This window comes from Xyrauchen texanus, chromosome 29, assembly GCF_025860055.1.
Source record: "Xyrauchen texanus isolate HMW12.3.18 chromosome 29, RBS_HiC_50CHRs, whole genome shotgun sequence".
NCBI classification, from domain to species: domain Eukaryota; kingdom Metazoa; phylum Chordata; class Actinopteri; order Cypriniformes; family Catostomidae; genus Xyrauchen; species Xyrauchen texanus.
In genome coordinates this window covers 17245602-17267514 of record NC_068304.1, presented here as the reverse complement: position 1 = coordinate 17267514, position 21913 = coordinate 17245602, and the positions used below count along the sequence as shown (strand labels likewise).

At 37.5% G+C, this 21913-nt stretch overlaps 2 protein-coding genes across 2 annotated transcripts; one reads left to right on the top strand and one right to left on the bottom strand.

Moving 5' to 3' along the window:
- Positions 1 to 321: 321 nt before the first annotated feature.
- Positions 322 to 15176, bottom strand: ube2na (ubiquitin-conjugating enzyme E2Na). Its single transcript, XM_052096774.1, has 4 exons — positions 15036 to 15176; positions 6636 to 6882; positions 5974 to 6114; positions 322 to 1315 (listed from the first exon to the last, which is right to left on the bottom strand). Exons 1-4 carry the CDS (start codon positions 15063 to 15065, stop codon positions 1269 to 1271), a joined length of 465 nt encoding a protein of 154 aa, XP_051952734.1. The 5' UTR covers positions 15066 to 15176; the 3' UTR covers positions 322 to 1268.
- A 1417-nt stretch (positions 15177 to 16593) lies between these two features.
- On the top strand, positions 16594 to 20397 carry c1qtnf13 (C1q and TNF related 13). The gene is made up of 2 exons (XM_052096772.1): positions 16594 to 16716; positions 18961 to 20397. The coding sequence occupies exons 1-2, from the start codon at positions 16689 to 16691 to the stop codon at positions 20040 to 20042; spliced, it is 1110 nt and encodes a 369-aa protein (XP_051952732.1). The 5' UTR covers positions 16594 to 16688; the 3' UTR covers positions 20043 to 20397.
- Positions 20398 to 21913: the final 1516 nt, after the last annotated feature.

The following is a 21913-nucleotide window of genomic DNA, read 5'->3' as shown; positions in this document are numbered from 1 at the left end:
GGTGAGTCCTCCACGAGGACTTAGAAGCGCATTGGAAATTGGTCATTCCAAATTGGGGAGAAAAAACAAAACAAAAAAAAGGTGCTGCACAGAAGACAAGCTGAAATTACCAGTTAAAGTATTATTAATTATACTAAAGGCAATAAAACCACCACATAATTGCTTCATATTAAACAACAGATTTTATTTACATAAAGAACAGAAGTATGTGTGTGGACTGTTGTCATCGCATTAAAAAGCAGTATCTTTTCCTCCTATAGAAAGCAGAAATTTACAAACAGTTATTTTTTTCCCAAATAGTTTAACCAAAGACCAATCATGGTAATTGAGACAAAGCCTTTATTGATCATTTGTGATGTTTTTGCAAACATTACCATCCCTCCCGCTTTTACTAAAATCTCACTATTCATCATTCACCTCCAGCCCCTTTCAGCCGTTTCGAAATAATAGCTTAAAGGAAGAAACAGACAAATGAATATTTATGCACTGGACTGTGACAGACACAAGAAGAAAAAAAAAAAGCACACAATGTTGGAATTTTGAGAGTGCAATTAGTACAGTGATGGCAAGATAGATAAACAAAACTAAAACAGAATATCATACATTTGTATACAAAAAGAAATATTACCCAAAATCTCCCTTCTTTCTAGCTCTACCTTGCCCATAGTCTAAAACATAAATCAAATCTACGTAAGGGTCTCTGTGTTGAACAGTTGAACCATTTCCCTGGTGAAATTACATTTTGAATTTTGGTTAAATCTTGCGTCTTTTCCATTTTAGTGAAACTATATATTCAACTAGGTTTTCTAAGAGGGCAAGTCTGCAGTTTGACAGAAAAGGTGCTCTAAATGGGGGCTAATCTGCTGCTTCTTATTAACAAAGAGCAAAAAAAAAAAAAAAAGGTTAAAAGAAATATAAAAAGTTACCCCCAGAAAAAAAAACAAAACAAATGTGACAAATTACAGTCAGTTTAATGCATGCTTCATAGCAGAAGTCTAAGGCTGCCTTCCCAACCACTGTAAAAGAAAGCCGTAGGAGTCGATCATCTGCCCATGCATCTGAACAGCAGTGAATCTGGACAAAGACGTTTTTTGTACTAATGTGCATTTAAAATCACAAATTGTCTGCAGTTCTCTTTTTACTTTGTTAATATATTCTTTACAGTTTGTTTTATCATAATTGTTTGTTTCCTAAGACTGTGGCAGACTGTTGGAACATGGAGTTGTGTTCACTCTTGACTTCCATTTTTTTTTGTCCCGCATACATTTTTAGACTTCAATATTGTTTCCGGCATAAAGCCTGGTCCATGTTCGGGCTGCAAAAGAAAAACAAAATTCAGGGTTAATAAACTTGCCCTCTACATCAAAGTCATCTGACAATCATTTTGTTCTTGGAAAGCACATAAGGACACCTCAAATTATTCTCTAATGCGTGCCAAGTTTATCACACTTAGCCCCCTGAGGCGATCAATTATTCAGAGTACCTTTGGCATCCTTGCCTAAATCAAACTATGTGATCAATGAGGGTGTGGTTTTTGCACTTGCAAAATCAGTGTGACTAATAAAAATAATTTACTTGGCAGGCAGTTAAACGTGATAAGAACACATTTTTGTGAGGCCAATCCCTCTAAGACTAAGGGGCTGTTTACACAGGACAGAGCACACTGGAACTTAACAAATGGCCCATTTATAGTTCTTTAAATCTACCTTTGCAAATATTAACACACTTTGTTCATAAGTACATATACAGTGAGGAAAATAAGTATTTGAACACCCTGCTATTTTGCAAGTTCTCCCACTTAGAAATCATGGAGGGGTCTGAAATTGTCATCGTAGGTGCATGTCCTACCAGCCGACTACATGATAGCTTTTTCCCCCAAGCAATCAGACTGTTGAACACTTGATCTATCAGGATCAATAATTAGCACTGCACTTTATTAATCTATAATCTCACACTGGACTGTCAACATATTCTCCTCAATATACTACTTCATATATATATATATATATATATATATTTCATATACTCCTTACTTATTGTATTGCATATTGTGTATTCTATATTGTGTGTATTGTATATAATTATCGTGTTGTGTAAGTATGTGTACATTTGATATGTAAATTGTTTTGTGTATGTTGTTTATTGTAACTGGTATATGTCTCGTCACTGTCATGACTGCTATGTTGCTCGAAACTGCACACAAGAATTTGACCTACTGTTGCACTTGTGTACATGGTAGTGTGACAATAAAGTGATTTGATTTGATGTCCACTGTGAGAGACATAATCTAAAAAAAAAAAATCCAGAAATCACAATGTATGATTTTTTTAACTATTTATTTGTATGATACAGCTGCAAATAAGTATTTGAACACCTGAGAAAATCAATGTTAATATTTGGTACAGTAGCCTTTGTTTGCAATAACAGAGGTCAAACGTTTCCTGTAGTTTTTCACCAGGTTTGCACACACTGCAGGAGGGATTTTGGCCCACTCCTCCACACAGATCTTCTCTAGATCAGTCAGGTTTCTGGGCTGTCGCTGAGAAACACGGAGTTTGAGCTCCCTCCAAAGATTCTCTATTGGGTTTAGGTCTGGAGACTGGCTAGGCCACGCCAGAACCTTGATATGCTTCTTACAGAGCCACTCCTTGGTTATCCTGGCTGTGTGCTTCGGGTCATTGTCATGTTGGAAGACCCAGCCTCGACCCATCTTCAATGCTCTAACTGAGGGAAGGAGGTTGTTCCCCAAAATCTCACAATACATGGCCCCGGTCATCCTCTCCTTAATACAGTGCAGTCGCCCTGTCCCATGTGCAGAAAAACACCCCCAAAGCATGATGCTAGCACCCCCATGCTTCACAGTAGGGTTGGTGTTCTTGGGATGGTACTCATCATTCTTCTTCCTCCAAACACGGTTAGTGGAATTATGACCAAAAAGTTCTATTTTGGTCTCATCTGACCACATGACTTTCTCCCATGACTCCTCTGGATCATCCAAATGGTCATTGGCAAACTTAAGACGGGCCTTGACATGTGCTGGTTTAAGCAGGGGAACCTTCCGTGCCATGCATGATTTCAAACCATGACGTCTTAGTGTATTACCAACAGTAACCTTGGAAACGGTGGTCCCAGCTCTTTTCAGGTCATTGACCAGCTCCTCCAGTGTAGTTCTGGGCTGATTTCTCACCTTTTTAGGATCATTGAGACCCCACGAGGTGAGATCTTGCATGGAGCCCCAGTCCGAGGGAGATTGACAGTCATGTTTAGCTTCTTCCATTTTCTAATGATTGCTCCAACAGTTGACCTTTTTTCACCAAGCTGCTTGGCAATTTCCCGTAGCCCTTTCCAGCCTTGTGGAGGTGTACAATTTTGTCTCTAGTGTCTTTGGACAGCTCTTTGGTCTTGGCCATGTTAGTAGTTGGATTCTTACTGATTGTATGGGGTGGACAGGTGTCTTTATGCAGCTAACTGACCTCAAACAGGTGCATCTAATTTAGGATAATAAATGGAGTGGAGATGGACATTTTAAAGGCAGACTAACAGGTCTTTGAGGGTCAGAATTCTAGCTGATAGACAGGTGTTCAAATACTTATTTGCAGCTGTATCATACAAATAAATAGTTAAAAAATCATACATTGTGATTTCTGGATTTTTTTTTTTTAGATTATGTCTCTCACAGTGGACATGCACCTACGATGACAATTTCAGACCCCTCCACAATTTCCAAGTGGGAGAACTTGCAAAATAGCAGGGTGTTCAAATACTTATTTTCCTCACTGTACTTACACAACCCCCTGATTCTTCTGATTGGTCCATTGTTTAAAAAACTGACATCACATTAAAAAGCTGAACTATTTTTAATCTGACTGGTCTTAAAAAACAATGCTTATTGGCTTGAGTTGCTAAAAATACATCAAACAGGTGCAGGTGCCAAAGACTTAAATTTACATCGACCAAAACTGTAAAAAAACTAAATTCAGACGGAACAAAAGAATGCAATGAGTGACTGTCAACAGATTCTTTCTTAGTACTACTGACTGGGCTCTTCAGACCTGGACAATCCATAGACAGTGAATTTAGATCAGTGTCTAATTCGATATCAATTCATATGGGTCTATTTCAGTTAAAATGTCTCTTTTTGTTTACATATTAAAGTCCCCATAAAGTGCCTTGAAAAGCACCGCTTACTTTACACTGTTGACGTATTTCCTACTGAAACATGAAGTTGGAGCAGGACTTGTTGAACGGCTCATGAGATTTTTTTTAAATAGCCAATAAGTGCAGTCATAGACACATTCTTCTGTCCACCATGCTGCTGTGCTGTTAGAGGGTGACATTTTACAGAAACTGAGTGATCTCAACCTAGTTTGGCCATTTTCCACCGACTTGAGATCCGAACAATGATCAAACTGACCCGTTAACCAACAAAAACAGCGCATCGGGGACTTCACGAATGACAAGGCAGGAGCTGCAGTGCAAGTCATGAAGATGAATCATAAACAAGCAAATAAAACATTACAACAAATCAAAGTTTTGAATCACACTACACTAAATAGAAAAGAAAAGATACTTGAGATGTACATCCCAAAAAACCTCTGAAACACAGCTGAATTAAATATAAACTCAAGACACTTTCGTCGAGTCAAACTCTTGCAAGCGCATTCCAATCAGTTGGGATAGTCCCTATGCCCTATTCCCTTCAAAGACAATTACCCTCCACTCTGAGGGCTTCACAGGGGTTAAAAGGTGATAACGGTCAGTCACAACTCAATTATACAGTGATTATTATTGGCAATTCTATTTGGAAAGACCCCACAACATGGATTGTGCTCTCTTTGAAGTGCCCTGCGAAGAAATCATCAGCGCAGGTGAGAACACAGCCATGTACGGAGAGCAGATTAAGGGGGCGGGTGCCTTCTCGTTCTAGAACGCAGTTGATTAGACAGATCTCTAGTACACTTTGGCCATCATAACTTTACTATGTCTTTCTGGATGGAAGAATGAGACTGCAGAATTTAAATGCTTTTATCTTCTGAAAATGCATTTTGTCAACCTTTAGAAGTGTACTGGCAAATAGATGACCCACAATAGATATGGACTAAAAGCAGCAAAGCCTTAATTTTCTTTAAAGACATTCTCTGCCAGCTAATGTTGTTATACATAGGCCCTTCAAACTAGGTACACTGCGATAATAAAATATTTAGTAATGATATTTTATTAGTTTCTCATCATTTGTCACATTTCAGCTTTTTAAAAAAGAACAAATCCATGTATTAGATCAATAAATATTAATATGCATATATATTCAAAAAAAATTGTTACATGTTTATTGTTTAATTGCATAACTTATGCTATTTTCGAAGTCTTTATATTGATTTGTTAAACATGTGCTAAAAATCAGTACCGTTTCTTTAAGAAAACGGTCTATTCTGTAAAGTGTGTTTGTAAATGAGCGCATTAAGAGCGCCTCGAATGCCTTTAATCTCATCCGTGCTATACGTGATAAGAATGAAATGTTTCTGATCAACAACTGACTGTAAAGAGCAGAAAGGGTATTAAAAGAGGATACACATTATACAGAACAACTTTTGCTCTCAACACCCAGTGAAAGGATTTTGCTGCTGAATCCTCCACCACTATTCTACACAATCACTGGTTATAGAAATCGGAACATTTAAAAGTTATTTGCTAAATATATACATTTAGTCATCAAATTTGTTTGCAAATGTGTGTGATTTCTTCTAATTGTGGTTGATGGTTGCGCAGAGAGAAAAAGATTGATCTTGAGATTAAAGAAATTATATTTAGATTGTTCAAATGAAGATCAAAAATAATTGTAAAATCAATATATTTACCTACCCCTACTACTAGTACCTTCTTGTTATATATTCTTCATGGCACCGTATAACAGTAGTAGCAGGCAGAGTAGGAAGTATGCAATGTGTTGGTAAAATGCATTTAACCAGCACCCACCTGTCTCTATGGCTTGAGCTTCATTAGACTTCCATTGTTCTGCGACATCATTTGCTAGAGGATCATCAGGGTTGGGAGCACTTAGTAATGCCTGGATTGATAGCAGCACTGTGCGGATCTGCAAGGCTGGAGACCACTTATCTGAATGACATCATGCCATCGAGAGGGATGAATAAGACAAAGAGCATAAGGAGAAAAGTAGCTGGTAGCTTCCTACTAGCGGTCCAGCACAGTAAAGTAGCATAGAGAGAGATCATTCTGAGGGGTCAAAAGTTTAATCTGAGATCCTCTTGATCTTTTAAAAGAGATTAAAAGGGCAAATCTCATATTATATACATGCCAGCAATAACAGGGAGCTATACAATTTAAGAGACAACTCCTATTAACATTCATTCCTCGAGATAAAGACATTACACACCTTTCCCAATAGTAGAAAACAAAAGAAGCATTCATAGAATATTTATTGTATAACGCTATTATTTAGCATATTGAAGGGTGCATTATAAAAGATTCAGAGCATAAACACATCTGACATATATGTCCAGCCAACAACATTTTAAATCAGTATAATCTTTAACTTCGAAAGGTATTCCCTTTGTGAATTTAAAGGGTGTTGGTTTTACAAGCCGTAACTCTGAGGATGGAATGAGATGGTCTCTCACCTTTCAAAATATCTAGACATATTCTTCCCAGCTTGTCTACATTAGGGTGATATATTTTGGTCATGAAGCGTACTTTCGGAGCTGCCATTGGATATTCTTCAGGAAGAAAGAGTTCAAGTTTAAAAGTTCCTCCCTCAAATGGGGAGTCTTGAGGTCCGGCAATGACCACGTGGAAGTAGCGAGCATTCCCCTCATCTGGCTCTGCCTTTATACCTGGCACTGGCTCTGCCAACAAACGCTGTGTTTCCTAAACACACATGGAAACAGGATCAATCAGGTTGGAACATGAGGCATCTCTATGCATTCAGCTAATTAGTTAGTGCAAAGCACTGGTACGTCTCAGAGGCAACATGTAATGCACAACAGGAAAAAAAAAAATTCTTCTTTTAAATAACATTTTAACAATCATTATTGGCCCGAGTACAATGCTTATGTTTTAGTTTAGCCTAATTCTTCTGGATCAGCAAAAACCAACCAGCAGAGCAAGGTGATACATTCACAGACAGGTCATGAATATTCAGGTTACTCCAGGAGGATCATTCCTGTAACTGAAAGTCACTTTGCTATCAGGGCGCAAAAACAAGGATTTTTTTCTGATGGTTCAGCAGTTCTGATTGATACTTACATTCCCAAAATTTTTACTAAGCCCCAATAAAATTAATATCAATGGAAACCTATTTTGGCAACCTATTTGTAAAAAACAACAACAAAAAACATACATGCATACATATATATACACATACACACCGATCAGCCACAACATTAAAACCACCTGCCTAATATTGTGTAGGCCCCCTTCGTGCCGCCAAAACTGAGCCAATCTGCATCTCAGAATAGCATTCGAAACAGGTAGTCAAGTATCTATATCCACAGTTAAACGAGTCCTATTTCGACATAATTTGAAAGGTTGCCCAGCAAGGAAGAAGCCACTGCTCCAAAACTGCCATAAAAAAAGACAGACTACAGTTTGCAAGTGCACATGGGGACAAAGATCTTACTTTTTGGAGAAATGTCCTCTGGTCTAATGAAACAAACATTTAACTGTTTGGCCATAATGACCATCGTTATGTTTGGATGATATAAAAGGGTGCGGCTTGCAACCGAAGAACACCATCCCAACCGTGAAGCATGGGGGTGAGAGCATCATGTTGTGGGGGTGCTTTGCTGCAGGAGGGTCTGGTGCACTTCACAAAATAGATCATCATGAGGAAGGTAAACTATGTGGATATATTGAAGCAACATCTCAAGATTTCAGCCAGGAAGTTAAAGCTCGTCGCAAATGGGTATTCCAAATGGACAATGACCACAAGTATACCTCCAAATTTGTGGAAAAATGGCTTAAAGGCAACAAAGTCAAGGTGTTTGAGTGGCCATCACAAAGCCCTGACCTCAATCTGATAGAAAATTTGTGGGCAGAACTTAAAAAAGTGTGTTGCTCGCACACGCCTGACTAAACACCTGACTAAACTTGTGGAAGGCTACCCAAAATGTTTTATCCAAGTGAAACAATTTAAAGACAATGCTAACAAATACTAAAAAAAGTGTATGTAAACTTCTGACCCACTGGGAATGTGATGAAAGAAAGAAATAATACTCTCTGAACAATTCTTCTGATATTTCACATTCTTAAAATAAAGTTGTGATCCTAATTGTCCTAAGACTGGGAATGTTTTCTACGATTAAATGTCAGGAATTGTGAAAAATTTTGTTTAAATTTATTTGGCTAAGGCGTATGTAAACCTCTGACATAAACTGTATATATATACACAGTTTTCAATAAGCATTTTCTTTCACAATTGTTTTTAATTTGGAATAATGACAAATCTGTCTACTTGCCTGAAACACTTCCACACTTTTTCCATGCAGGCCATCTCTATAACTATCTACTTAATTTTCATTTACAGGGAGATTTTATGAAGACCACCATGTAAAGTTTTGTGAAAAGATAATGATCTCAAATGATACACAAAGTTTTTCTTATTCTAAACATCAGCCAAGTTCATGCATGTTTAAAAATAGTTAATAATGTCACAGGATTACAATTTTTACAACAACCACAAAGATAATCAATACGCTTAACCATGTAAAACTTTTGTAAAGTTTGTGCTATATAATCACTGGAAAGGCACTAGAAAAGTTTCAGTAAACACTCTCTGCACTACATTCAAGACAGACAATACCACACACATTTGGATGGCATTTATCCTTTTAAGTATTTGAACTCATTATACCTAAAAGCCAGGAGTGCATTACTCAAAAATAGAACAAAAGAGACATGTTCCATTAAAATAAAAATGACAACCATTCAAATACATTGCACCACTCAAGTCTCTTTGTGTAGAAGAGTAAGAGAGACACAGGGCTGAACTGTAAGGCCCTTTGTAAACACACACCCATATGACTAATGAGAGAGAATCTGATATCACCTGTGAAATGCCTGTGTCTGGAAATGCTGTACATCTGAGAACTGCTGTAAAAAGCAACAATGGATTTCTATGAAGCCACTCACACCAGGAGCAAAGATCAGTGCATCGACAAACCAAGTTTGTTTGTTTTTTTTTAACGGTGTGCCAATTTTTTATTCCCGCGTGGCGATGAAATGCACTGAACAACAAAATATGGGCTTTGTATCACATGCCAGTAGCCGCTGCATTACCAAAACCAGCACAACCAGTGATACTAAAGCACAGAAATTTGTTTTGACTCCCAACATTAAACTTTAGGAAGAAATCCTGAAACAGCAGTGAGGATGTGCATTTCATTTCCATTAAATTATTATTTTCTTCATCTTTTACATCTATATGATATTACTGTAGAGCGCCAACATTTAATAAAAAAAAAAAAATTATAAAACAGGTAATTATGGATAATGAAAATCCTCGACAACAAATTTAATTATTGATTAATTGGGATATATGCGGTGAGCATACACTGTAACAAAAGACAATACAGTCGTTTTTACAATAAAATGTTTAAGATGTAAAAAGTATGATTTTCCTTTATAATTAATAGTAAAATTTACATTGTTTAACAAGAGAGTACATGTTCTTTTTATGGTAAATTTTTGTTAAAATTACAGTAAAACAATAATCAGACATTCCCACAATTCTCTGCATGACCCATCATATTTCATTATAGTTTATGGGAATAGTTATGTTTCTTCATATTTTTTATCTCAGTTACGCAAAATGGGGTGTTCTGTGTTATATTTAATGTAGTTTAGTTCATGTTTATTGCATAATTTTATTTCATGTGTTACCCGAATGGTGTTTAGCGTTTGTGTGAGTGCAAAGGAGCACTGCCTCTACAGGTTTATTGGTCATAGCTCCTGGAAGAATCATTATTGGTAAACTTCAAGTCATCATGTGCTCTTCTGTCATTTTTATACATTTACATTACATTTACATTTATGCATTTGGCAGACGCTTTTATCCAAAGTGACTTACAGTGCAATTATTACAGGGACAATCCCCCCGGAGCAACCTGGAGTTAAGTGCCTTGCTCAAGGACACAATGGTGGTGGCTGTGGGGCTCGAACCAGCGTCCTTCTGATTACCAGATTACCAGTTATGTGCTTAGACCACTACACCACCACCACAAGTTTAGGACTTTTTTTACTGTATATTCAACAGATTTATTTTTTTCAGTGCCAGCATGATCATGTAAATTACAACAGTTTTAAACTGTAAAATGTACAGGTTGTTCTGTAAATTTGTTTACATTTTTACTGTAATCATTCTAGCAACAGCAGCTTTTTTTTATTTTCTTTTTTTTACAGTGTAGAGAAGATCCATCTTTACAGCCCAGTAAAAAATACGTTGCATGATGAAACACATTTAGCAAACACTGAAAATTCTGTATCGCACATATGTTCTTAAAAGGCATCAAATACTGCAAAAAACATTAATAATAGGTGCTTGTGTTCCATTGCATGTATGTGACTTCACTCACTTCCTGAAGTCATAACCATCATTTCTAAAACATTTCTTCTTTGCCCTAGTGACAATTGGTTGTACATGACAGATTAAGAATGTCAATGTTATAATATGTTTTACAAGATATGATGCAAAGGGAACACAGTAAATAGCCTAAACATCCTCATCAAAAACTTAATTACACACAGTCGGTTATAGGCTTTGAATAAAAATAAAAAAAAACTGATAGCCTATTAATGATAATATCTAGGTTTTAGACATAGGCTATTTATATTGCACAAGAGTAAAACTCTTCTTCTGACAGTTATTTTAACACTGCAAGCATCATTCTCTTGCTGTCTTCAATACCTTTTTCTTAAATTATTTAATGCTCCGTTCCACAGTCATTATTGCTTAGTGATTTTTGTGTAGCTTCCCATCTGCAGCAGTTGCTTAAAGTCCATATTATTTTGTTTCTATACCACATCTGTAAACTCCTTTAAGGACAACAAGGGAAAACACCCACCTGTCTTTAGTTCTAACTCACATCCAGAGCAGAGATGTCTGCAGTTATATTGGAGGAATGGGCATAAGGCAAATACATGGTTAAGTCAAACAGGGAATTAGATGCAGCTTCTAATTATTTGCAGAGTAAAGTGAGTAACATAAGAAGAAAGCTTTTCTGGCATATGTTTTAGATACAAAGCAAAAACGGCAATTATAGATTTTGGTGACACTCACTTTCTCAGCCTTTCTACGCTTCTTCAGAACGCAATGACTAACGCTCTTTGCATGCACAGAAGTTCGGTTCAGAATACATGTGAAGCACATGTAAGGAAACATTTGTATCAAAATGCAACGTTTTGGGAACATATGAACAGTACATTCGGAATCTGCAATCAGAATTTCATTCGGATTATTCTGATTGACGTAAATTAGTGCATGTAAACAAAGCTAATGATGTCTCGTATTGCTTTTTAAATAGTTTTAGATGGTTTCTCTCCTCATCATGTAAGGGCATGTAATAAGCAGCGGGATGCAACTTTTTAGCATGATTGTACCATTAAAGTGTATATAACGCAGAATAAAATGTGTGGAAGTTACTCCAAATCTTCACTGTTTTTTGAATACATTAAAAAAAAGCCTTTTTTTTTGAGAGTCAGATAAACAGTGGGTGAGGAATTATACAAATTAATACAAAATTCTATTTGATATTATTTATATTTAACATTAATAATTTGTAATTGAAAAGATGGACACTGTCTGAGTGATGGTCACAATATACAGCTCTGCAAAAGACCACTGCAAAATTATCAGTTTCTCTGTATTAACTATTTATAGGTACATGTTTGAGCAAAATGATTTTTTTTGTTTTATTCTATAAAGTACTGACAACATTTCTCCTAAATTCCAAATAAAAATATTTTCATTTAGAGAATTTAGTTGCAGAAAATGACAATGGGACAAAATATAAAAAAGATGCAGTGTTTTCAGATCTCGTATAATGCAAAGAAAACTAGTTCAATATTCAGAAATCAATATTTGGAGGAATAACACCGATTTTCAATCACAGCTTATATGCATCTTGGCATGCTCTCTACCAGCCTTTCACATTGCTGTTGTGTGATTTTATTCCACTCCTGGTGCAAGTGGTGCAAATCCACACATTGATTGAACTGGCTGTGTGGCATGGAGCATTGTCCGGCTGGAAAAATCGATTCTCAGAGTTGGGTAACATTGTCAGATTTTCTTCCAGGATAACCTTGTAGGTGGCTTGATTCATGCATCCTTCACAAAGACATATCTGCCCAATCCCAGCCTTGCTGAAACACCCCCAGCTCATCACCGATCCTCCACCTGGTCGTCTAATGGTTAGACGGAGACTTGGAGATGCATTCAAACCACAGTATCACGCACCCACTGAGAAATTTGTTGGCGGATCAGTTTGGGTGTAATACGGTGGTGGATGCTCCGAAGCCTGTGAGTTAATGCGGCCCAGACTATTCCCTTCAAAGTCTTTACCATCCACTTGTAAAGTTGTGGGGCTCCAAAATAAGTCATTCAGAACACACTTTTTTTGAAACCAGCATGACTATCGTGATTGTTCATTAGTGCCCTTCGGGGAGGCTGATTTATCTTGATTAAAATGCAAGGTGTGATTTCAAGTAGTTCTTCTCATCCGTGATGGGCGAAGGGCAGACCAGCAGAAAGGGGCTTTGCGCCACCTAACGTACCGGGGTAAAATTGCTTGTCAATTAGCACCACCTATTGTATAGAGCTTGATTGTGCAAACAGCGATCTTTTGCCACATGTTTAATGTGAAGGGATATTCGTTTCACACATACTACGTTTACATGGACACCAGAAAGCGGCTTATTAGCAGCTTGAGAAAGCAGTTTTCCAGTTTACATACACTGTATAAGCAGTGTACTCTTTAATCCCGTATACATGTGGCTCCGTCAGTAAGCAGCTTTCTCCACAGCAACATCATTTTCCCTCGATGCTTGTGGAAAGAACACACATGGCATCCAAGAAAGACTTCATTATTTTAATCTCAGTTGATTCGCTACATTTCCAGAAATTCCAGAGTTGTTCCTGTGTTTGTTTCATTAACTTTCTACCGCAACCTTCAGCTGAATTGCGATGCAATGGCGGGGGTTTCTCTATTACACAAAACTCTGGGATTCACCCAAAGTACCAGTGCATATATGCGGATGTTAGGGACAGTGGCTATTTTACATTTGTGTGTATAAATGGGTATAGTTAACAGTATATGTGATCTTTCCTCTGTACTCCCAGAATGGTTGAATTATTTCTGCTGTGTTGACATGTTGTTGGGCTCCATTCAATGATGTCTGTTACCCCGGTCTGTTCCACGCATGCGCACTCTTCAAACACCCATCAGAATGGCACTTATGTGTTTACATGACAACAGTAATCTGCATTCTCAGAGAGAAACCTAGGTGTGTTAAACCACTTTCTCGTAATCCCTTAAACAGTGTAAGGAATTCAGCATTCTTGTTTACATGATGGTTCAGAATGGCACTTTCTGCTAAAACCCTGGAATAAACTGTTTTCTTAAGTCCATGTAAACGTGCTCATTATTGTGTCGACCTCTGGTGTGCAAGGCCTTAAAATTCCCTACTTGCCATCAAAGAACAAAATCTTTTGCCAAAAAAAGCATTTTACAATCTCGTATCGAACTGCAACAAACCTATATCAAAAAGCGGTCAAGTTATGGAACCACAGTTCAAAGGATGAATTAGGCCATTCATTGGCCAGAAGTACGGACATAATTAAGTTCAAACAATTTTACATCTTCAGTATTTATATACTGAATTTTGGTCCATATACAATGAAAACATAAACAATTCTAATCTACAACAAATTGAAACATTGTAGTCCAACTAAAGCGATTAAAAATGCCTGATTAGTTTTGCTTAACTCGAGAACTTTTTGCCAATAAATGGGTCTATTAAGTTTTTTGGCTATTTTATCTGTGGCCTCTCTGGGGTATCATCACATAGAGCTAAGACACATCGGAGTAATTATTGTCTTTTTGAGCAGCAGAACTCTCAACACTACATGTTGACCACAGAACGAAATTCCTGACATGTTTCAGAAAACCCACGGACAAAAACATTCAGAGAAATATGCATTCTGTCTGAAATATGCGGAGAGATGTGCATTCAAAGCAGTGATTGTATCAGGAAGAAACGTCTTCTGTCATGTCACGTGCCATAAACCAGTTCCCAGGCTAATTCAACGTTGTAAACGTGAAATCTTTCTTTGAGAAAGGTTAGAGGTTGTTATTTTATAAACGGCCGACCTAATCGTTACAAGTCATTTGATTTGACATCTCTGCTGTTTGGGGCCTGCTGTCATTAGCTCGTCCGGCAGCACAAAAAACTGCTTCCCTAGCGAAGAGGAAGCGAGCGAGTCTAATTATTTGGCTCATAATCGAGTCCGTAATGGCTAATCACCCAAAATGAACTAATAACATTTATCCTCATCTATATGCGAGTTGAGAGAAAATAGTATTTTTTTTACCACATGAAAGAGATGATTTGGTTTAGTGGTTCGACTGGTTGAGTTAGCTGGCCGTTTCTAGAGCAGTTAGCGCGTGAGCTCACACACAACAGCTCGCGCTCAATCAATGAATGACCGCAAGCGAACTCTACACTTTCGTTTTAGATGGTGGACTTCTGTCATTTCGAGTCGTCTTTAATTTGTTTCCGTTCAAAAAGTAATGAATTGGAGACAGGCCCACCGCCATCTTTCACTCACACCACAACGGTGGGTGTAATTTTAACCCACCCATAATCGGGATTCGAGCGATTGTACTGAAACGGATGTGGCTAACAACACAGCGCTCAACTATCGCTTCTCTTTGCCTGAACATTTCAATTATATTCGAGGACTGCATGGTGTTATGGTTTCAAAGGATAGACTAAACATGTGCAAATGAATCTAACTTCACGGTTACCTTAATGATCCTGCGGGGCAACCCTGCCATCTTGTCTTGAATGCGGTTTTGAGCTGGGACTCTGTGCCTCTTACTTCGTTTGCATTGACGGCGAAGACGCAGTGCAACACGCCTTCCGGCGCCTTGCGTCAGAACGGCCTGACCTCGACGCACGCGGAAACGTTTTGAAGTGAGGGAAGATTGTTTACATTGCAAACTATACATCCCCGAAACTGCATAGTATGTTGTCTTCGTCCTTCATCAAATGCAGTGCATTAGACTTTTATGCAGTGTTTATATTGCGAGTCTAATACAAAGAAATTGCTTTATAAAACTTTCTTACATTGCTTAAATATATTTATATTGAGTATTTTAAAAAAAAAAAAAACGTTTTATGCATGTTGGGCCATTTTTATGAAGTATTAAAGGTGCACTCAGTAACTTTTTGCTCGCGTCATCTTGGACTTACAGTGATGATGATGATAATAATAATAATAATAATAAAACATTATTTTCTTTTTGCGCCTTTAAAAGTTGCATCTCAAAGCGCTTTTCAAGAGAAACATAAAAACACATTAGAATAACTTAAAAATAATACAATAATAATCACAGAAAGCAACCCTAAAAAAAGTGAGTTTTAAGAGATTCAGGGGAAGAGATTTCCACAGTTTTGGTGCAAAAGAAGAGAAGGCCCTGTCTCCCATAGAACCCAGACAAGTAGGAGGAATAAAAAACACGTGCGGAGATCACGCATTGGAGTGTAGGGGGTTAAATGTGTTGAGGGTCAAAGCCTCATAGGTAAGCATGAGAAGTCTACACGAAACCTGACAGTGAACCAATGCAAGGATTATAAGATAGGAGTGATGTGATCACTTGTCCTGGTCCTAGTTAAGATTCTAGCAGCAGATTTTTGTACATACTAAACATTTAAATTATATTCGAGGGCTGCATGGTGTTATGGTTTCAAAGGAAAGACTAAACGTGCAAATGTGGATGCAGCATCATTCAAAATAAAAAGTTTTCAGTTACAGGTGCCATTGTAGAAATTCACTATTCACAATTAGCCATGATTTAGTTAATCCAAGCGTGAAAGTGTCCAATAACAAGATGGTTACTGAGATTAAGACAGTAGTATTCAGCTGGTCATGTGTTTCAAAAATGGCAGCCCCCATAAGGGCGCCCCTCCCCCGTGTAGAATAGTACCGCTTTTATAAGGATTTTGATATGACTGAAGTTCTTATCTGAGTGAGTGTTCTCTGTCTGTCTGTCTGTCTCTATCTATCTGTCTGTCTGTCTGTCTATCTATCCCTCATGGTCAGACAGAAATAAAGATTTATTCTCAATGAAAGAGGAAGAAACAGTAAAACTTTACAAATAATAACAAAATGACACTAAATGTCATTGGCACAGATCATAAAGACATTCTGACATATTAAAGACAACTTCAAATCAAACCATTTGGCATAGGCTGAAAATTCTCTCTCTCTCTCTCTCTCTATCTCTCTCTCTCTCTCTCTCTCTCTCTCCCTCTCTCTCTCTCTGAACATTGAAAATGGGGGCACTGTAGTTTTCGGTGAGAGTAGAGCCACACAGAAATTTGGACAGCTTCACAGAGTTGTGAAAACTGCGTCTACTAGCGGCTTACAGGACAGAAATAGGCTGTCCATCACAGATATGAACTTTCTGCAGACATTTACACCAGGTAAAAACTGTGTTTGTGCTAAAGAAAACTCTTTGTTTAATCACTATGATTAATTATCAGACATTTTGTTACAACAACTGTAGACCATATAACATTACTCTTTTGTTTGAATTAATATCCAGTAGATGCATTTCATTTATATTGAGTAATATCGTACATTGAGCAGTGAAAAATGTATTTTGTGAATATACAGTACTGTTGCATAACTGATCTTGAATCCAGATACTGAATGTTAGTCAAACAGGCCATTCAGAAAGGTTTTTTATTTGGCATTCAGTTGTCCATTTTGTGTATTGCATTAATGAATATTTGGGATCTGAGACAAGACATTAGTAAATGAAATCAAATATCAGAAAACTCAATATCAGAAATCTTGAAGCGTGATCCTGGGTATTTAAGATATTCATAGATGAGTTACAGTATATGCTGATTTAAAAACCCTGTTTTTAAATCAGCATATATTCCTTTAATCAATATAAAAAACCCTGTTTTTAAATTATCATTGATTTTGAAAGGGATTATATGGGTTCAATACATGTTAAATCGACTGCAAAAATACAACAACTTGAGTGTTATTTTTTGTCGTTTTTACAGCCGTTTTAGTGTTTAGAGTGTAACGTTGTCATGGCAACAAAGTTTTAAAATGTAATATAACTTTACAAAGAAAAGGTTAGTAAATTAATTTATCACACTAAAATCATGTTAACACAAATATTATTTACGTCCTGTGGCTATAATTTTGAAACTGATTGCTGGGCCCTTTCACTGATTTTTATTTTTTTATTTTGTTTTTTAAAGGAGGGACATTTTAGAAATTAAAAATGACATTTTGTGGCAATCAATATTATGCCACAATTGTGGTCGATTGAGCTTAAATTTGATTGAACAAAGCATATTCCTTTAATCAATATAAAAAAGCAAAAATATATAAGGTAGGTACGGAGGGTAGCCAATGTCACAATGTAATAACACAGTAGTTGTAGGAATTCTTGACTTAACATTTTATGATTGTCCATATGGGTCATTTGACACTATTTAAAAAAGAAAGTAAATACTACCAGTGACCCCTTGTTTACCGGTCTCCGGTTTTCTCTTCATCTTTTACTTACTGACTGGGTCTAACTTGACCATAAAGTCTCCCATGGATCTGCATCCATGACATGTTTCAGTCCTCTCTCCCAAATATGCCTTTGTTCCAGCACATAGGAGCAGATGAACCAATGTCTAATCTATTACCTTTAGCTAGTGCACATTGTGAACAGAAAAAGGCAGCTGAATTAGAGGGACTACTGCTCCTCTGAGCACTTGATATGAAAGGCAAAATCCATTCTGACAGGTCTAAACCTAACTTCCTAGCACGGTTTTATGCCATTTAACCAGTTCATTGCACATTACCAGATGCCAGGGGTGCAGGACATTGAGGCTTTGAAGTTTTTATAAAAATAAGTGAGTGACAAAGTGTGAGAAAAGATCAAATTAAAAGATAAAACTAAATATTAGTAGCAATCAGATAGTTAGAGGATGAAAAATATGGATTTGTCTTACACGTCCCACTGTAATACTTCATTCTGATTGGTCAATAACAGTATTCTGTGTTCAAATACTGTATGTATGATAATGCCTGCTAAATAGTATATTTGGCAGATTTAAAAGTTTCATGTCTTTTTTGTCATTTAATTCAGTAAGCAGCCATGTCAATAAGGAAGATAATGTACAGTCAGCGGGTCATTTTGCGAATTAAACCCCTTTAGGATGATACAAAATGTTGTCAGATTTTATTTGATAATGAATGGCTGATTGTACATTATCTCTTACTAATTGCACTACACAAAAATTAAACTGATCAATGTTGTCTCTGAAGGGCAAAACTTAATATTTGCTATTAGAAAAACCCTCTCACAATAGTAACACACTCGTGCACTTTTTAAGAGTTTTGATATTTGTTACGTTTTTAATGAAGCCCAAAAATGGCACTTGGTTTCTGACAAAAATGTCACCTAGAAATGAAAATTCTGTCATCCTTTACTCACCCTCATGTTGTTTCAAATCCAAATGACCTTCTTTCCTCCCTGTAACACAAAAAAAAGATGCAATGAAATGGCGACTAACATCACTACCTAATATCTCTTTTTGTGTTTTCTACAAAAGAAAGAAAATCATCCAGGTGTGAATAAATTATGACAGAATTTAATTTTTATTCCTTTAAGCACCTTTGAGCATAACAGTGATTTCTTCTTACTGCAGCTGGTGAGACTTTATGCAGACCATGCAGAAGTGTTTCCTGTTTACTGGGGCTGCTCTGCTATCTGGATTGCATGACTGCCTTAAACATTACTCCAATGATGTCAGGCCTGCGCTCGTCCTTCTCTGCCACTCATAGTACCAGTGTCTTGGGTGGCTCTCACCAAGCTGTTACCTTTGACCATCTCCTAGTCAATGTTGGTGAAGACTTCAACCCCGATACAGGCCATTTTCGATGCCGCTTGCCTGGCACATACTGCTTCTCATTTACAGTGAGAAAGTTCCCATGGAAGATGCTGTTGGTAATGCTGATGAAAAATGGGATGGAGGTTCAGGCCATAGCATATGATGAATCCAGGAACCAAGGCTGCAAGGTGCAGAGTCAGAGTGTGATGATCAGTCTGAAACCCTTGGAAACAGTCTACCTGCTGCTTCAGGAGAGCCCAGACTATGACATCTACAGCAACGTCGGACCCCACATCACATTTAGTGGTTATCTCGTCTACCCAGATTCCACTTCCTCAATTGAGTATCTCAATAATCACTTGTCTCCTCCAGAGGTCCATCTCCCAGGTTGTCCTCCGCCTATAGACCCTCACTATGATTGGAAAAGAAGAACAGCCAATGACGAACCAAGGTCTGCTTTTTCAGTGGCAAGGACATCATCGGCACTGGGAGAACGCAGAGGACATCATGAGAGAGAAGCTCTCATGTTTGACGTGGAGTACGTCAACATAGGTGGCCATTTCAACATAACATCCGGACGTTTCACCTGCCACTTTCCCGGTGCGTACTATTTCGCATTTACTGTGGGCAAGCACCCTCGCCGGGCGGTCTCGGTGAAACTGATGAAGGGCAGAGCGGAGGTTCAAGCCATGGTTTTCAATGAGAACATGTCTCGGAGGAGAGAGATGCAGAGTCAGAGTCTACTGTTGTCACTGAAGAGAGGAGACAGCATTTGGCTGTACAGTCAACAGGATGAGGGCTATGCTGTTTACAGCAATCAGGGACGCTACACAACCTTCTCTGGTTTCCTTGTCTACCCTGATGGTGAATCCATGAACACAGACAGAACTTTCTATTGAGAGCTGAAGCCAGCTTAAGATAATTTTTCTTAACATAGTGTTGATGCCAAATGCAGTACCTTTATATACTGTTCCAGCTAAAATGTGAATATTTATCATCTTATTCAGGTCAAGATCTTATACTCAAATCATAATGTAAATATTTATAGCTTTATCTCGGTATATTATTAATGGCTTACAGGTGATTACTAGTTAATGTACAATTGAATAAAAATGAGAAGACAATTCTGAGACGCTGTTCTTCTCACCACAATTGTACAGAGTGGTTATCTGAGTTACTAAGTTAGTTCGAATCAGTTTGGCCATTCTCTGTTGACCTCTCTCATCAACAAGGCATTTCTGTCCACAGAACTGACACTCACTGGATGTTTTAGATTTTTGGCACATTTGGAATTAATTCTAGAGACTGTTGTGTGTAAAAATCCCAGGAGATCAGAAATGCCTTGTTGATGAGAGAGGTCATCAGAGAATGGCCAGACTAGTTCGAACTGACAAAGTCTATGGTATCTCAGATAACCGCTCTGTGCAATTGTGGTGAGAAGAATATAATCTCAGAATGCTATTCTGAGATGCAGGTTAGCGCTATTTTGGCAGCACAAGGGGGACCTACACAATATTAGGCAGATGGTTTTAATGTTGTAGCTGATTGGTGTATATGTATATATGTGTGTGTGTGTGTGTGTGTGTGTGTGTGTGTGTGTGTGAGCGTGTATTTATCACTTTGTGGGTACCAAATGTCCCCATAAGGATAGTAAAACCCGAAATGTTTGACCTTGTGGGGACATTTTGTCGGTCCCCATGAGGAAAACAGCTTATAAATCATACTAAATTATGTTTTTTGAAAATGTAAAAATGCAGAATGTTTTCTGTGAGGGTTAGGTTTAGGGGTAGGGTTAGGTTTAGGGGATAGAATATAAAGTTTGTACAGTATAAAAACCATTATATCTATGGAAAGTCCCCATAAAACATGGAAACACAACGTGTGTGTGTGTGTGTGTGTGTGTGTGTGTGTGTGTGTGTGTGTGTGTGTGTGTGTGTGTGTGTGTGTGTGTGACTTAAAATCTAACTTGAAAGTTAAAATGGAAGTCATCGTATAGGGTGCTTACTTCTTGTAAACAATTGTTTCAGGGTCTGTAAGTGTGACTTTCTCTTATTGTTAGAGCCAAAGTAACATTAGGTTACTCACCTAAAAATAAATTGCGGACAGATGTAATTGTAGAAACAAGTTTTCCTTTTAGGTTATTAAAGGGTCGCTTAACTCAAAAATCTAAATTCTGTCAAATTTACTTACCCTCATCTTGTTCCAAACCAGTATGAATTTATTTTATCCATGGAATACTAAAGGAGATGTTAGACAGAATGACAGCCTTTGTCACCCTTCACTTTTATTGCTTGGAAAACATTTACATTTACATTTATGCATTTGGCAGACGCTTTTTATCCAAAGCGACTTACAGTGCAATTATTACAGGGACAATCCCCCCAGAGCAACCTGGAGTTAAGTGCCTTGCTCAAGGACACAATGGTGGTGGCTGTGGGGTTAGAACCAGCAACCATCTGATTAACAGCCCAGTGCTTTAGCCACTACGCCACCACCACTTCAAAAAAAGATAGAAGTCAACGCTGACTGAGACTAACATTCTGCCTAACATCTCATGTCATAGGTTTGGAACAACATGAGGGTGAATATTTTTTTTTTAGCATAGTCATTTGCATGCCTTCATTTTTAACATCTTTGAATGCTTCATCAAAATAAATGTGGAATTCAAACTCAGCATGATTGGGTTTGTTGGCCTTTGGCCTGTATTTATCAAGCCTGTTAGTAAAATAAATATTATTGCTATTACAAATCGGTTGAAACAAGTTGTGTA

Bases quoted from the DNA above. Each gene is read 5' to 3' on its own strand.
- ube2na (XM_052096774.1), bottom strand. From the start codon at position 15,065: ATGGCAGGGTTGCCCCGCAGGATCATTAAG. The intron at 6,115-6,635 runs GTGAGAGACCAT...GATGTCATTCAG, and splicing joins ATGTCTAGATATTTTGAAAG to ATAAGTGGTCTCCAGCCTTG. The intron at 1,316-5,973 runs GTGGGTGCTGGT...TTTCTTTTGCAG, and splicing joins AGCTCAAGCCATAGAGACAG to CCCGAACATGGACCAGGCTT.
- c1qtnf13 (XM_052096772.1), top strand. From the start codon at position 16,689: ATGAACTTTCTGCAGACATTTACACCAG. The intron at 16,717-18,960 runs GTAAAAACTGTG...TTCTTACTGCAG, and splicing joins TCTGCAGACATTTACACCAG to CTGGTGAGACTTTATGCAGA.